Genomic DNA, 16778 nt, shown 5'->3' with positions numbered 1-16778 from the left:
GGAAACCCATGTCATGAAGCTCCCAGACCACAGTTTTTGTGCTGATGTTAATGCTGGAGGAGGTTTGTAGCTTATCAGCTTTTGAATCAGCAGAGCGTTAGCAGTTTTTATGCACTGGAGCTTAGCACTCAGCAGCCCCACTCTGTAACTTTACCCGGTCTGTCACTTTGTGTCTGAGTTTCTGTGGAAACTTCCCAAACTGACTTGTTGCATTGGTGGCATCCTATTACAGTACCACTCTGAAACTCGGTGAGCTCTTTAGAACGTGCTTGATTTTATACAGCAGTGACAATGGGACTGAAAACAGCTAAAATTCAAAAATGTAGGATCTAAGAGGTGCAGCCAAGTACTTTTGTCCATGTAATCTTCGGTAGCAACAATCTGTTCTTAACATTGCCGCCTAACTCTATCTTCACTTTATCCCATAACCATGCTATTTCCCTACTCAAACCTATACTATATTCACTGTGCACAAATATTCATAGTCTTGTCTGAGGATGGATCGCAGCTGTAGGGGTATGACCATCAACATTTTGTCTTAACCATTTAATCGTGGGTGATATAGTAGTATGATTGTTATTTGGACAGGTTTTTCAAGTCACTGCTTTAAATCCATTTACAACCCAAACAATGGGATATTATGCAGCTCACTGTTGTGAGTTGTGAGTCACTCTCCTGGTCCATGATGCCAATGGTTCAGTACTTCTCAAGAATAGAAACAGTTAATTTCAGTATATTTTTGCACTGGTTAAACAGGCACCTCTTTAATGGTCTGTGTATGCAGGCAGTTTTAACATCTGTGTTAAGATAGTTCAGTGTAACTCATTACCTATGGTCCATTTGTTGTTTGTTGTGTTGCACTGGGCAGATTGAAAATGTGTTTTGCATTTTTAAGGCTTAACATAAATACAGCATACATTGTGCAAAAAGTTATCGCAGTCAGGGATGGAGACGAGGAATGAAGCCAGCCCATCAGAGAAGATTTAACTCTTTTAAAAGCTTTTCTGAGCAGGCCTGTCTTGTTTCAGCTTACTATAAATGCAATAAGTGCTGCAGAAAAATCTGTGCAGGAAATGAGGTTCGCAACCTGAAGCGTGCAATACCATAAGTGATGTTAGTAGGAGCTTCTGGTAAAGCCTGAGTCAGAGAAGTGACTGACTCACTTTTTCAAGCATAATCGGACTTTCTGCTTAATTTGTGAGCAGCAGACACGCCCTGCTAACATGTAATACATAATGCTTCCAGCTTGTTTTGTTGTGTTTCACATGAAATCGAAAAGGGGGGGAATAATAAACTTAGACCACACTGAAAAATGTGCTGTGTTTGAGTTGAAGCTTTTCTGCAAAATATGCTGGTAATGTGACAAAATTGCCACTTAACTAACTGGCAACACTGGATGCTAATTAAGTTTTTTCTTCTGTTTCTTCTTCTTGAACATAGCAGGTGTGCATTCCTTAATCCAAAAAACTCTTCATGAGAAAAGTGGTGAAAAGTGAAATATTTAAAGGGGGAGTTGAACAATCTTGCCTTATCTTGGCCTTAGTTATATATTTTCTTTTTTTGGCTTAAGTTTGTCAGTTAAAATAAAACAAATGAGCATGCCGAGCAAATAAATGTATCCATAAATACCTTTAGAACCAAATATTATCACATCTGACCCCAAAGCACCATAAAGTATTTTTTTCTTGGCCCGTTTTATTTGATCGTGTCCTTGTTTTATTTTATTTAATTTTTTTCACTCCCATCAAAACTGGTCAGGCTCATTATAAGCAACATGAAGTCATGGAGAATATTTTTATATAAAGCTACAGTCAGAGCAACCAAAGTAATGCCATGCATTGATCAGGTGTCACACTGAAGCAACAGATGATATAAGGATTAATCAAAGCCAAACATGAAGATTTTCAGTCGTGGTGAGATCAAGATGAAGTTCTTCGGGAGCATGAGAAGTGAGGTTTAAGATAATAAGCGTCTGTTCACCAAGGGACATGTCACAGTTTCTTCAGGCACAGGGTAAAGGATGAAAAACATGGCAAATGAGTTCAGATCACTTTTGAAATTAGACAATGATTGACAAAAGTCTGAGAAAAACAAGTGTACAATCCCATCTCCCCCTCACCTCTGTTCATGCATTTCTCTGAGGCTTACAGCACTGTGGAGCCAATTTGCAAAAAGGAAAAAGAAAAAGATCATTCTGATGACAGAAAGCTTTTAAAGCCAGACTTTATTTTGAATACAGTCTGTACTTTCTTTGTCATAAACTGTGTTATACCGTCAGTGCTCCCACTTTAGATCAAGGTTCATCGCACATGCTTGTATCTGCTTCTGTGTGTGAGTGTGTCTTTCTGTGTGTGATGCACGTGTGTGGCCGTCGCTGGGTAATTCATCATTTTGTAGCCGTGTGGTCGATCAAACTGAGACTTCATTATTGCTGCTCACCAAAGAGAGAGGGAGAGAGAGAGAGGGACTGCATGTGGATTTGTCTTATCTGTTAGTGCGATGCTGGATACATAAGAGAACAATGTGAAAATGGTTACAATGATTGCGAGTATGTGCGTGTGAGCGAGATAAGTTTGGGTGATGGAATATAGTGGGGGTGTTTCGGTTGGTGCCAGAGCAACACCCATGCAGACACATACACACACACGTGTACACACACCACAGTCTTGGCTGCTCATCCTGAGAATCGATCAGCCCATTTATCGAATTTACAGGAGTTTGTTTCCAGGCCTAAAAAGAAGACAGACGGACAGACAAACAGACGGGGCAGTGGAGTGTGTGAGAGGATTACCAGTGGACAGCCGATTCGATAATTGTTCAGTGAACATTCAGGGGATTTTGTTGGCTACACACACACACACACACACACAAACACACAGCGATATTCAGCTGCCAGTTTGTGTCACTGTGATCTCTTCAGCATCCAGCCATATGTACGTGCACGTACACTTTCTGTACACAGCGACGCACATATGGACCGTTACGCCTGAAGACACATACAGTAGTCTGTGTTTTCAACATCACGAGTGTCATTTTATTTTGAAAAGACAGCGACTTTTCTATAGTGGTTTCCATCGTTTTTAACATTAACCTGGTTTTAATTCATAAAATCTGAAGAATAGTTATGAGAATTCCCCATCAGATCGTCATTTTAAGGTTATATTTGTTCAGATAATAATCTTGCTTCTATCTGGGGTAAAGATACATTTTGTAAAATCAAGGGCCAAATTTTGCATGTGCACATCACCCACCCGCTGCTCGTCATCCGTGTGGGTGATTGCTCAGCCCTCACCCGATGCTTTACCTCAGTAAAAACTTTTCTATTAAGTTTCATTAAGTTCATTTTGAAAATTATCCTCCCTGCTAAAGTAAAAAAGATGATAAGTCCGGGTTTGCTTTAGGGTGGACCCGAGAATGCAGTGTCTCTGCCTCTTCCTCCCTTATGGTGTGATGCGACGCTCAACTCGAAGCTTCAAAAGTGAAGTCCACAAATTCACTTCAATTGTCAAAAGTCTTACTTAGATAGAGCCAAATCACAACAACAGTCACCTCAGTGATGGTGGTATATGTTATAAGGTAAAGACATGAACAGGTGATGCTTGAGTGTCGTAATGGAAGTGAATTGGTGCAGTTCACACATTTCTTTTCTTGGTAAACGGTTATTTGGGAAGCATATTTTCCTTTTCTTGGATCATTCGACACAGGCACGTCTCTCTCTTTTCCTTAAGTTCAGGTTTTGGGTGTTCATGGTTTTAAAGGTTGACCAGTATGTGTCACCCTTGTAAGACTGGTGACTTCCTCTGGTGACTCACTCAGCTGACATTGCTATGCAACTCCTTTTGATGATGTCGTACATAACTGAGGTCATGTCATCGGCATCACCATTATGAGTAATTGTGGTGACGCATGAACACACATATTTGAAACTACTCTAAATCTGTGTGTGTGTGTCACACATATCTTTGTTGACACCACCTCACCACCCATGAGAAGAAATGAAATCTGCAGCCTCAAGTCCTAACACTATCTCGCCGCGTTTTTAGCAAGAGAAGAAACGCTCCCTAAAGGACGTGTGTATGAATGAACACGTCAGTACCCCGATCTGTGTGTGATCGGACCTGATATCCCCCGTGAGCCCACATGTAAAGTATGACATCATCTCACTGCGAGGTGTGACCCTGCATGTACGGCATCCCTAATGGCGCATTAGAAGCGGATCGGGCAGCTAATGTGCCAGCATTAGGGAGGAATAAGTCATGTGTGTGCCGTGTCTGTGCCGGCCTGGCACACGCACGTTACACACACATCTGACCCCGCAGAGACTCGGCTCAGCATTTCCTGGTCCTAATGCATACAACATGTGTGTGTCTGCGTGTGTGTGTAATGTATGGTTATCGCATTAGTGCTGGTCATAACTCAGACAGTAAAAGCACCTAGACACCTCCTGTTATTCTTTCTCTTTGCCAGCAGATCTGCCTTCCCTTTAGCTCACCTCTCGCCTCTCTCTCTCTTTCTGTGAGTCTGGCAGACGACCTGTTTGTCTGCATTTTTACCCGAAACAGACAGGAATAGATTATGCTAAAGGTTACAAAAGTCTGGAGAAGCAGTTATATAAACTCAATCAAGGACTTGCATCCTTTATTTGATCCAATGTCGAGTTGGAAAAGTGACAAAACACACACACAAAAAAATGAAATGACAAATGAGTGCTTGTCAGGTATATATTCCATAAATACCTGACAATAGATGAAATGTGGCATGATCAAGAAAAAATCAAGCAGAGATAAAAAGCTGTAAAATTGGACTTTATTGCAGCAATTAAAGTAAACAAAAGGATTCATGGTTAAAAAGTAAACATTTCAGAGATGGTTTCCATCACTTGTCATAATTCATCATTATCCGCAGTAAGCCGAGACAGCAGTTGATGGGCAGAAACACGAAGGAGGTGGTTGATCCAAAAACACCCCAGTGAGTTTTGATTTGGTGATTTGCATGTCAAAAACATCCATGCAAACATCTAAACTTGGACAGAATTATGCAAATAAGTAATAAAGTCCACTCTCTGTACCTAAGCTTTTACATGTAAATCACCCAATCAGCTGTATGCCACTAACTCAGATGAGCAGTTTATAAACGGAAACCTGAAATATTTAGACACGTGCAACTTTTTAAGCAAATTTGAACTTTTTACCTAGTTTCTGATGCGGCTGCAGGCTGTCGAGGCCCTTAGGACGTCAAAACTGGATCGTTGAGCTTTTTGACAACCCGTTAAGTCTCATTCACATCAGCTAATCGTAGCTGGAAGTGTTACTTATCTGTATTAGCCAGGAGGTAATCTGACGAACATACTTTCCTATTTACGGACAAGCACAACCTGAGAGATTAATTAGGTGATGTATGTGTGCGTCTAAATATGAACAAAGTATTCAGAGTGCATCGATTCCAGACACTTGAATCATGTAGCAGCCAAAGCCTGCAGACCTGATAATGATGATGTTACCAGAGGATCATCTTTCCTTCCCGTTTATCAGCTACTGGCCTTACTGGAACCACTCGAACAGTCAGGATCAGATTTCTGTGTGTGTGTGTGTGTGTGTGTGTGTGTGTGTGTGTGTGTGTGTGTGTGTGTGTGTGTGTGTGTGTGTGTGTGTGTGTGTCTCAGCTCACCAGTCTAATAATGAGAGGTTAACGGAGAGGCAGCCAGACCATAATAATGTGTAAGAGATTGAATTTAGCACCGTGGACAGGCACACTAAAACTGCTGACTGGCTCTGTGACCTCACACACGCACACACAGACACACACTGATGGAGAGGCAATATGTTCCACCAGGCACAAACTCGCAGGAGAGCACACATGCAGCCAACTGTAAGTACGTGTGTGAGCGTGTCACACGGTGCAGGTTAATACTGTGAAGCACAGAGTAATTTTCTCTCTGTCACCGGGCAGCCTCACGCTGTGGAAACGACAACACATTAACTGTTAAACAAGACACCTTAGACCCCGGGGTGGGCGCAGAGAGAAAGAGGAAGAAACCAAGAGGGCGGGCGGGTGAGGAAGCAAGGAGAAACAATAAAGAGGTTTGGCAAAAGAGCAAAATAGAGTGGAAGACAGGAGACGATTCCCAGCGTGTGTGCAAAATGGCAAAAAGGAAGTGGAGGAGAAACACTTGAAGCTGGACCAGGAAAGCAGAAGAAGGGGAGGGTGTGGGGAAGACTGACATGAACAAGTGGGGGAGGGGAAGGCATCAAATCCTCAAATAACTGATTGCACTTTCCATCAGAAAATGTGAATGAAAATGAGCTTAATTTGGCTTTATTGGTCACCTGGCCTGTTAAACAAACAGAGCAGCACGAGACCAAAACTACTCACACTGTGGTCTATTTTGAACAGAGATGCACAGCAGAAGAGCCTGCAGCACTTTAGATTGACTTCAGAGTATATTTTAAATACCTGTCACCTTAAGATGTCATTAAGATGCACAGGCACATAAAAGCACTTGACTTGACAGCAGGTAATCTGCCTTTAAAAGGACTGAGGAGCAATTTGTTTATCGTGAGTAGATGGTAAAATGGATGTGAAGTAAGGGGAAAGGGAATGCACATGTGTATCATTTAGCAACTATTATAAGTGGAAATTGTGGGTGTGCCTTCATGTGTGTGAAGCTCAATTTTACTTTATGGATTCAAGGTTTTTCATACTTCCTGTCTCTTAAGGAAATGTAAGTAGAAAGAAGGAGACAGTTACAGGTGATTAACTGTAATACGTGCTGCTGTCTTCAACTTTTCTCTCTCTTTGTGTCAGGAGGTCATTCTGAAGAGAGCAGCAGACCTGGTGGAAGCCCTCTATGGTTTGCCTCATAATAACCAGGTACACATACACACACCGCATGGAAAGAGGGAAATCAGTACTTTCCCGCTGTGTTTATTCTAAAGCGCTTTCTTCTTCCTGCAGGAGATCATCCTCAAACGTGCAGCAGACATCGCAGAAGCTCTTTACAGCGTTCCTCGAGGACACACCCAGCTTTCCAGTTCAACTCACAGTGGCATGATGGGAGTCAACTCTTTCACAGGGCAGCTGTCCGTCAACGTATCCGAACCCACACAAGCCAATCAGGGTAAGAATTTGTCATCATGCTGTTTAGCAATTGCCATTAAATACTTAACATCGCTACAGCGCAGCCTAAAAACACCATATGAGCTCATTTTATTACATATTTGCAGGGACATGTTTAAAATCGGTTTACAGGGAACTTTGTAATTTTTGGTTTTAAGTCAAAGGCAGGATATTTGTTCCTTTTTCAGCCATCCCATAGTATTTAATCTCTATAAACATATATATTTATTAGATATATTTATATACAGAATCTGACGGCAAGACTCAAAATCTCTGGTCTCTGTTTGGAGCTACCTGACCTACTGACCAATCATGTTTAAACAGGCTTCAGCTACATCTTCTTCCTCTTTAGGCTGCTCCATTTAGAGGTCACCACAGTGGATCATCCCAAGCATCCTCCTCTGTCACACCAAACCTCTGCATGTCACTACATCCACAAACCTCCTCTGAGGTCTTCCTCTTTTCTTCCTGTCTGGCAACTCCATATTCAACATCCTATGTCCATTATATCCACTTTCCCTCCTCTGCACATGTCCAAACCATGTCAATCTTCCTCTTGGCAAGGAAAAAAAAAATCACTGTGCAAAGCAAAAGAGGGGTTTCATTTTCTGAAATTCTACCTCAGGCCCATTGCCAATTTAGTTTTGTTTATTCACTATTTTACATTTTAATTTATAGAGAAAGAACAATACATGGAACAGGAAGTCTGTTCTTTGGGTACACTGGAAGCCCTGGAATTCTTTAATGTCAACACACTCCATGCTTCCACTTTCTGTGGAGTTCTGTTCTGCAACCAGGAAAATGCTAAATTGAAACTTCCCGTGTGTGTATCATAAATGCTTTTAATTAGCATCACTTCAGTCCTTTTTCCGTATTCCGCAGGTTTTGTGCGCAGCAGTAGTAGTGTGTCACCCCACGGTTACGTGCCCAGCTCCACACCTCAGCAGACCAGTTACACCTCAGTCACCAGCACCATGAATGGCTACGCCAACAACACCGGCATGACCAACCTGGGAGGCTCGCCCACTTTCCTCAATGGCTCTGCAGCCAACTCGCCTTATGCTAGTGAGTGGATCTGTGCACCTTTACAATGTGCTTGCACCACTGCCATTTAATTTCATGTCCTCCACACTGCCCACATACACCATCAGTACCTTCAGACTCACAGATGAAAGCAGCACCATGCACTCACATACAAACGCATACTGAACCGCGCACACGCAAAATGCCTGTGGACAGAAAGTGAAAGTCTCAGATGTGCTGTGTGGAGATTCCCCCATGGGGCTTTCTGTCACAGCGTCTTCAAAAACAATCACCAACTCACGGCTCATCGCTCCATTTTGTCCTCCGTCCATCTCCTCCCTCCTTCCCAGAGTGCCTTTTATCTGACAGCCACACCTCTTCTCCCTCTGTTGGTTAATTGCATCGCATTTCCATTTAGCAGAAAGGGAGACCAAAAAAAAACAGAGAGGGAGGGAAGAGTGGAGCCACGTAGAGAGAAGCAAGATTTTTTTGTTTGAGAAGAGTAAACTGGAAGACTGGAACCATCTGGTGACACTTCCCATGAAGTTCATTTTAAGCCACATGCAATAGATGGACATCTGACAACTCTGGAACCTGATTTGTTTACAATGAAAAGCTCATTTTGCCTGTATTTGCACACCATGAGCACACTTTATATCTCAAACAGGGAAGAAGGTGCTCCCATTTAATTCAAAAGAGAATAAACTATTAGTTTCTGAATTTTTAATCATTTTTCTTTAAATTTCTGTCTGCTCTCTCCTGCCTCTCCAGTTGTTCCATCCAGTCCTACTATGGCCTCCTCCACCTCTCTTCCCTCCAACTGCTCCTCCTCTTCTGGTGTCTTCTCCTTCTCTCCAGCCAACATGGTGTCAGCAGCAGTTAAACAGAAGTCCGCCTTTGCTCCAGTAGTCAGGCCCTCGTCGTCCCCTCCGCCCTCCTGCACCAGTGCCAACGGCAACGGGCTTCAAGGTAATTTAGCATGTTAGTCTATCATATGGTGCTTCGAGGTAGGATTTTCCCCAGCACATGAGTTTAGGATGATTTCGTTCCTGTTTTTTCAACTAGTCTGTCACATCATCCTCTAACTCCTCTCAGATCCTTACTGGATTGTGAGCACATACACACACTGTTTTAGAGTTAAATATTTTAAATTAATGAGTTTCTTTGGTCCAAACTGGTCCCGACATCCCCTGTGGCGTTCCTGTTTATTAGTGAAATAACGAAAGAGCTATTGACTGGATTGTAATGAAAACGGGTACAATGCTATTCTAAATAGACTCAATTCAAAGTCAGAGTCTCGAGAGTCTGCATGCTTATGGTAATAAGGTGATTCTGGGCTAAAATGACTTTCACTCATTAGTATTAATTTTCTCTTTGCTGCACTACAGGCCTGAAACACTACAGGCAACAATATCTGTGGTGTAATGAGGCTTATCCAACTTAAAAAATGCTAAACTAATTCTCCTCTCTTAACTTTGCCACTTTTGAATAATAAAAATATCCCTTCCAAATGTTTAAGTTGAATCTGGAAAATTCTCGTGTCTTGCCACTTAGAATAGCTAAATAACTGTGTTGGATGTTAATATTTGCAGCCCTCAGAATATTTTTGGTTCCCCAAGGCCTCAGCCTAGAGACTAGTTGGCAAACTGATGCCAGCCTGCCATTGCTATGGAAAGGTATGTGCTACCTAACCAGCTGGTTTAACGTTTCTGTTCCTAGTTGAAATCAGTTACATAGACTGATTTCATGGACTAGACGTGTCCTTGATTCAACACAGCTGACTTAAATGGCTAAATCACCTCCTCAACATGTCTTGAAGTTCTCCAGAGGCCTGGTAATGAACTAATTATTTGATTCAGGTGTGTTGACCCAGGGTGATATCTGAAACCTGCAGGACACCGGCCCTTGAGGCTTGCAATACTCACCCATGCTGTAGACGGTCTTGTCTACAAACACCGTCCAGCTACTTTCCAAACTGTAGTAAAACTGTGAAAACTGTAACGCAAACTGGAAATGGAGATTGTTTGACTTTAAAGTAAATGTCACGTGTTTTGAACCATATTGGTTACAGGTATAACCTTTACCAAACCTTCTTTTACCATTTTGTGTTGCACTTTTTCCAAGTTGTACTCCCACTCGGCAAGTAGTTAGCAATTATTTGCAGACAAACATGAAAAACTACAGACGGCAACAATACCTTTGGTGATTTGTGAGAGTCACCAACCTCCAGCAACCACTGCTAGCCATTTGAAGAATGTATCATGTCCAATATGGCAGACAAAGTGCGCATTTGTCACATCTGGAAACCTCAATACCTCTTTGGGAGCAGCGCCATGGTTGCCAACAGGTCTCTAGGCCTGTGTAACTAAGAGTAAATTGGCAAGCAGTGACCAAAACTTTGAGAACGCCACGTTTAAACTATTTAAATAGCTTTTTAAAACAAAAAACAAAAAAAAACTTTAAACTATTGTATCTAAGTTTTCTTTTTGTTTTGCTTAATAGTTTGGATTAAAACATTTTCAGTTCTTTTTCCTGTCTTTTCTTTTTACTTCTAACCTCCCCTCTTTATTATTCCTCTGACCTGTCACCCTTCCCTTATCATTTCTCCCTTCCTCTCTCTACCAGATCAAACATTTGTGGACTCTAGCAAGTACTCAACAGCCAGCTCTCTACAAGGCCTGGCCTTCACCTGAAGTATGTTCCTCTACTGATTCTTCCTTCAGCCCTGTTAACTCATTACATTGGAACATTTACTCAACTAATTTCACTGAAGCAACCATTGCCGTGTTTCACATCTTCCACTGAACGATTGCTCAAACACTTCCCTGCTTTTTCACCCTTGTACGGCTTTTCTTTCCCTCTCTCCCGCCTCATCGCCAACTCTTCATTCTTCTCCTGTACAGATCAAGCAATTTGTTTTGCTGGGTAACTCCTCCCTGTCTTCCTATTGGCTGGGAAGAAAGAAGGGAAGTTAGATATTTACAAAGACCCCCACCCAAAAAAGACATTTGGAGTGGAAAATTTATTGCTCAACATCACTGGCTTTGTGTAGCTGTATGTGAGCGTGTGTGTAGAGTGAGCATGTGCGGGGGTGTGGGAACTCAAAGCGTAGCCTCAAAGCACAGCTGAAATAAACACATCCCACTTACAGCTCCACACACACACACACACACTTTCCTCTGTCACAGACACTGGGTGATCACACACTGGCAGCTTACTAGGGAGCGATCAACAATGACAGCTGTTCGACTCTCTTGACAGTTTTTACAGTCAGTCTACCTGCCCCATGGCGTGTGTGTGTGTGTGTGTGTGTGTGTGTGTGTGTGTGTGTGTGTGTGACTGAAAGGAAAAAACTGGAGGTTTTACTGAAACAATTTTGTCATGCTGGTACTAAAAAAATCAATCCTTTTTTTCTTGATAGTTTTCACTCACTGTGAAATAAAAAACTGTTCACTTAATAATTTCTCCAGTTTGCTCTGCACATTTCATGGGAACATACCTCTGTATTCAAAGCAACATTACAGGGGCCCACCAAGGATAATGTTCAGGGCAAAGGTAGGGGTCAGGCAAGCAGTAGTTGTGGTTACGGTTGGGGTAATTCTCCAGGAAGTGAACATAATGTCCAAAGTAATGTCCTCTGAAGTGATATAAATGCCGCTCTTTGTGTGCGACTCGTATGTGTGTGTCACTTTTGGGCTGAGCTCTGCTTCTCACATGTTGACACCCATCCCTCGGGTTTAAAGGCAGCACTTGCCATGATGCAATCTGTCAGGCACACGTACAAACGTACAGTTAAAATATGCCAACTGTTGCTGCGCATAATTAAATGTGTGTGAGCTTAAAAGATGCGTCCCCGCACCACTTTACTGATTTATTTGTCTATTGATGTTTTAAATGTCGCTTCGGTCACACAGCTGCGCAGATGGGAAAACATATTGATGTATTTAAAGGGGGGATTTTTTATGATGATGAAATATTTGGCTGTGTTTTTAACAGTTAATTTTTCCTTCTCTTCCCCTCCTTCCTCTCCTTCTTTTCTCTTTTTTTTTCTCTTTCTCCCACCCAGCAGCAATCCCGGGAATGATCGTCCCACCCATGTAAAGGTGTGTGTGCATGATTTTGTGTGTGTGTGTGTGTGTGTGTGAGTGAGAGAGAGAGAGAGAGAGTTGAACCAAGCACACTCTCACTGATCGTGGTGGAGGCTTCAGTGTGAGTCTGACTCCGGTCGGCGATGGAAGGAGCTGTCCTGATTTGAAGGAACAAACCCAACTCAGGCCCTTTCTAACACAACAAAACAACTTTGAGAGAAAAAGAAGAACAACAAAAAACAAACTGTTTGCAAGAAAATAAGTTGTTTAGACTTTGTACACCTTGATGCTTTTTATAGGAGAACGGCCACGCCTCTTACAACTCTCCAAGGACACGGGAAGTGTATTTATTTTAGAGAGAATCCACTTCCTCCCATGAGTGTTTGTTGACTTTTTTTTTCTTTTCACGCAGGAGTTTATGTGTGATAATCATCTTCTAACTGTAACCTACACGAGGTGGTTTCTATTTAAGAAGTTCTGTCTTTAATGAAGGAGTATAATGTGAAGCATACCTGATAATGATGAAGTGATGATGAGTCAAAATGATGATGAAGTCACAGGGTCAAATCCAGCCAACACAGACAAGCCAAACCAGACACACACTCACACACGCTTTTACTTCTCTTTGCCAAATCCTTGCCACACCAAGAGGAAAAAAGAGGAAACTTCTTGTCTGCATCTGATGCTCCAGTTTTAGCCATTTAAGAAGTTTACTTTGAGCCTCCTCTACAGACATCTGTCCTGCATCTTCAGTCTTTCAGCCAACAGACTTGCTTCACTTGTAGTAGAAGATAGATTTGACAGTAGATGCATGTAAAAAGGAAACAAATGATCACAGATCCTTTCCCACACAGTAGTACATTATTTTTGTGTGCCAATAGCAGCTTCACTGCTCAGGATTTGACCCCTACCCTCAATTATCCCTGTTACAGCAACTGGTTGAGACGCATACAGCCGCAGAGACCTCTATGAGAGGGAGGACATGTCTTAAAAGACTGCTGCAATTTAGACTTTTATTTTGATGTGTGAGATTTGTTTTCTTGAGTTTTGTCATAATTGAAAAAAAAATTTTTTTTGTTTTTTTTGGTTTGCTGTGTTTGTTTTTTTGTTTTTTGTTTTTTGTTTTTTTATCAGCCGGCCAATCAGATTGTGCTTCTTTTTTTCCTGCCTGCTTTCTCATCTAGTTTGATTTGAAACTTGAGTGGGAAAAGTGCTGCGCTGCAACAAATGTCAAGTTCAAAACATTGCAACTGAGGATTAAGAACAATAGTTTTTTCAAAAAGTGTTTGTGAAAACAAATGCCGACGAGTCCTAGCAAGAAGAACAGCAACATTAGACCTTTCAGCAGCTGCGCTCAAATGAAGAAAGCTTACGTTTTTGTAGTGACCGCAATAATACAAGTGTGATTCTAGGATAGGTCAAGAAAACATGCGATACTAACAAAGAAATGCTCTTCATTCCACCTGAACCAAGTTGTATTTGTGCTTAATCGTTACTTTAATTCAGTTTTTTATTTTTATTTACATAGCATCAAATCACAGCAGTATTCGCTTCAAGGGGCTTTAGATTGTAAAGACAATATTAGAAAGAAACCTCAACAATAAGACAGCCCCCTATGAATAAGCACTTGGCGAGAGTGGGAAGGAAAAACTCCCTTTAACAGGAAGAAACCTCCAGCCGAACCATGCTTAAGGAGTGGCAGCCGACTGCTGCGACTTGTTAGTGGTGAGGGAAGGAGGAGAGGACAAAACACACAGGAGAGCAAGAAATTAATAATAACTAATGATTAAAAAGTTGTGCATGCACATATAGAGAATGAATTGATCGCCGACATCACTAACCTGTAATTCATAGTTTTGTTACATCATTTAAAAAAAAACTAATATATTGTGTAATCCTGATAGGGACGTCATATTGTAATTCTGATGTTTATGTTTTATTCAGATGACTCGTCGGTTCAGTATTTTGCAATATTTGTGACCTGAGGTATTAAAAAAATGGCATTTTTTGCAGCGCAGAACAAATAGCCAGCAACATGTCTTAAATGCCCGCTGTGTAAAAACTAGCTGCAGTGTGTGTGTTTTTTACAGTCTTGAAGTCTTAAAATATGTTATTTTTGCCAAAGCCCTTTTTGAGACATTTATGCTTAAACAGTCTTACGCCACAATTATTAATATGATGTTTCTTGTCACACGTCATAAAAAATGAAAATGTCATTTTAAGTTATCTGTCTGTGCTTAACACACAAGCACATCTTTAAGCCAGGTTTATGGTTTATGGTCCCTTCACTTGTTGTGTAACATGTCAAATGGGATGTCACAACAGCCCAGTCACTGTTTATATTGGTGCTCGTCCTGAATGATAGGTCCCGCCATTCGCAAAAAGCCATGACATCAGCGTAGGTATCCGGTCGTTAAGTCTGACGTCACTAGCCGTGTCTGGGCCTAAACTCCGCTGCAGGTCCATATATCAAACGATCACTATGGCATTACTGAGAGTTGAAAAACTGTCTAAAGACTTTTATCTTTGATAAAATGATCCGTGTTCTGCTCTACCAGGTGTAACAATTGAGTTTAACACCCAGGCATCCATGAAAACGGAATTTATGACATTTAACGGAGTTAGAAGTTAGCAGGAAGTTAGCTCGCTAGCTTCTATCTAAATACAATATAGCATGTCCTGACTGTGGGGTTTTGGAAACAAATTAAAACGTACAGCTCTGTTATCACTTCCAACATAAATGAAGACAGAAAACTAAACAGCAGTGACATTTGTAGGGTTACTGAAGTTTGGCTAGCTGGTATATAATGATGCGCTACGTGACCGCTAGCGACACAGCTATGTTAGCATAATATAAACAAGCTAACTTTTCTTTCCACTCGATAAAAGTTAACATGAGTGTTCTCGGTGGTCAGGAAAAAATGTAATCGCATGGCAGTCGGCTGTAAAAGGACCAAACTTCAGCCAGGAGAACAATTGAGATAATCCATCCACAATACGAGGTTAGTCATTCATATACTGCTGCATGGGCTGGGCTGTAGTTACGTCCTAAGGTTTTAAAAACTGAGCTTAAATAAATGATTAGCGGTAATAAAAGCCGAGGAAGGTCAACAGTGATCACTGACTGTTTTAGGAACTTTTTGAGATTAAATAGAAGAAAATACATAACATTACACATGTTAACAACACAAAAGCCATATTAAACGCAGACTACTTTAGGCCCGGAAGTAGGATTCGTCACCTCATCACTTAACGACCGGATAGGTTTTCTCTGGAAAGTCTCATCTTTTCAAGCTCATTCTTCTCTTCGTCTGGGAATCTCTCACTCATATCTTCAACCTGCTCCCACTCCCTCCCCTGGGTACAAAAATCGACAGGTGTACAACAAGCTGAAATGACACTAAAAGAGTGCTCCGGCAGTTGTGACATCACTTTTGGCACTTGCCTCAAACAGAAAGCTGAAAATGAATTTGATTCTGAACTGAACAGAAAATCACTTATTCAATATACAGATGTCATCTCTAATTATAGCCTGAGGTGATGTGGACCAGTAAGTCAGTAAAGCAAAACCCGACAACTGGGATTAAAAACACTTAAAAAAAAAAATCCAGTAGAATGTCTTAAAATTTAACCTTTGAGATGTCAGGAAGCAAAAGAAAAATCCCTGAAAAAATGAAGGAAAATCCTGAAAACTCGCCTCTGTAGAGCCGCAGAAATGTTCCTTATATTATTTGTCTCGTGTCACGATTAAAATGTTATAAATGAATCTTATTTGTTTTTGTATTATAGTGTCTGTTGTTAAAAGCCATACTTCCACTGCTAATTTCAATCAAACTAAAATAAGCCATGGTGTACTTTTATATTGCGTTAGGAGGCGGATGTTTTTCTTTTTGTCATGATGTCGTTTGTACCATTCTTGTTACAGTTAGCACCATTTTTTGTTGCATTATGTAGATGTAGAGTTTATGAATATGTCCTTATGATTATTTGTGTTTGTCTTCCATTTGATGGATTTTAGGATTGAACAAAGTTGCTCAATGAAGGCTGAAAGGGATAAAGGAAAATTCTCCTGCTTTAGCGGGTTTTATGTCCTCTCTTTGCTTCCTTCCTCTGTTCATTCACCCTCCCCCCGCAATATTAAATCTGTATGTTTGCCCTCTTTTTCTTCTTTCCCTTCACTTACCCTTTAAATCAAATGAGCCACCTATTTATTTTATCTCAAATATGGGTCTGGTGACCACTATTCTGTTTGTGGAGTGCCTGTGAGTGCGTGTGACTGTCTGTCATCTTTTTCCTCTGAAAGAAAAGTGACGTTCAAAAGCCGAGGAATGTTTTTTTTGTTGCTTTTTTTAATAGTACATATATAAATACCTGTACAGGAAGGTCTAAATAGAGCGTTTTGTTAAAGGAAGTAAGATCCAAAGCACTTGTCTAACAAAAGTAACACCATTTATCATGGCTTGTCTGCGTTCGGGCTTAGAGTGGTGGGCATCTTCTACACACACGTTATCAGCAGTATCAGTATGGAGGGGAAGAGTACAGAGGAAACTA

At 41.2% G+C, this 16778-nt stretch overlaps 1 protein-coding gene across 4 annotated transcripts in view; it reads left to right on the top strand.

Moving 5' to 3' along the window:
- LOC146510136 (transcription factor COE1) overlaps positions 1–16031 on the top strand; it is an 89916-nt gene extending 73885 nt beyond the window's left edge. Inside the window, exons 12-17 of one of the 4 annotated variants that reach the window (XM_085174624.1) lie at positions 6805–6870; positions 6955–7117; positions 7999–8181; positions 8911–9108; positions 10765–10833; positions 12209–16031. In XM_085174624.1, the coding sequence (XP_085030750.1) occupies positions 6805–6870; positions 6955–7117; positions 7999–8181; positions 8911–9108; positions 10765–10832 (678 nt within the window). In that variant the 3' untranslated portion in view covers position 10833; positions 12209–16031. Of the gene's footprint in view, positions 1–6804; positions 6871–6954; positions 7118–7998; positions 8182–8910; positions 9109–10764; positions 10834–12205 lie in introns of all 4 variants that reach the window. The other 3 variants (XM_085174623.1, XM_085174626.1, XM_085174625.1) reach the window with 3 other exon arrangements.
- The last annotated feature ends 747 nt before the right edge of the window (positions 16032–16778 follow it).

The sequence above is a fragment of the Neolamprologus multifasciatus genome, chromosome 10 (genome assembly GCF_963576455.1).
Source record: "Neolamprologus multifasciatus chromosome 10, fNeoMul1.2, whole genome shotgun sequence".
In the NCBI taxonomy this organism is placed as follows: Eukaryota; Metazoa; Chordata; class Actinopteri; order Cichliformes; family Cichlidae; genus Neolamprologus; species Neolamprologus multifasciatus.
The sequence above is the reverse complement of the archived record's forward strand: the minus strand, read 5'-3'. Positions and strand labels throughout refer to the sequence as shown.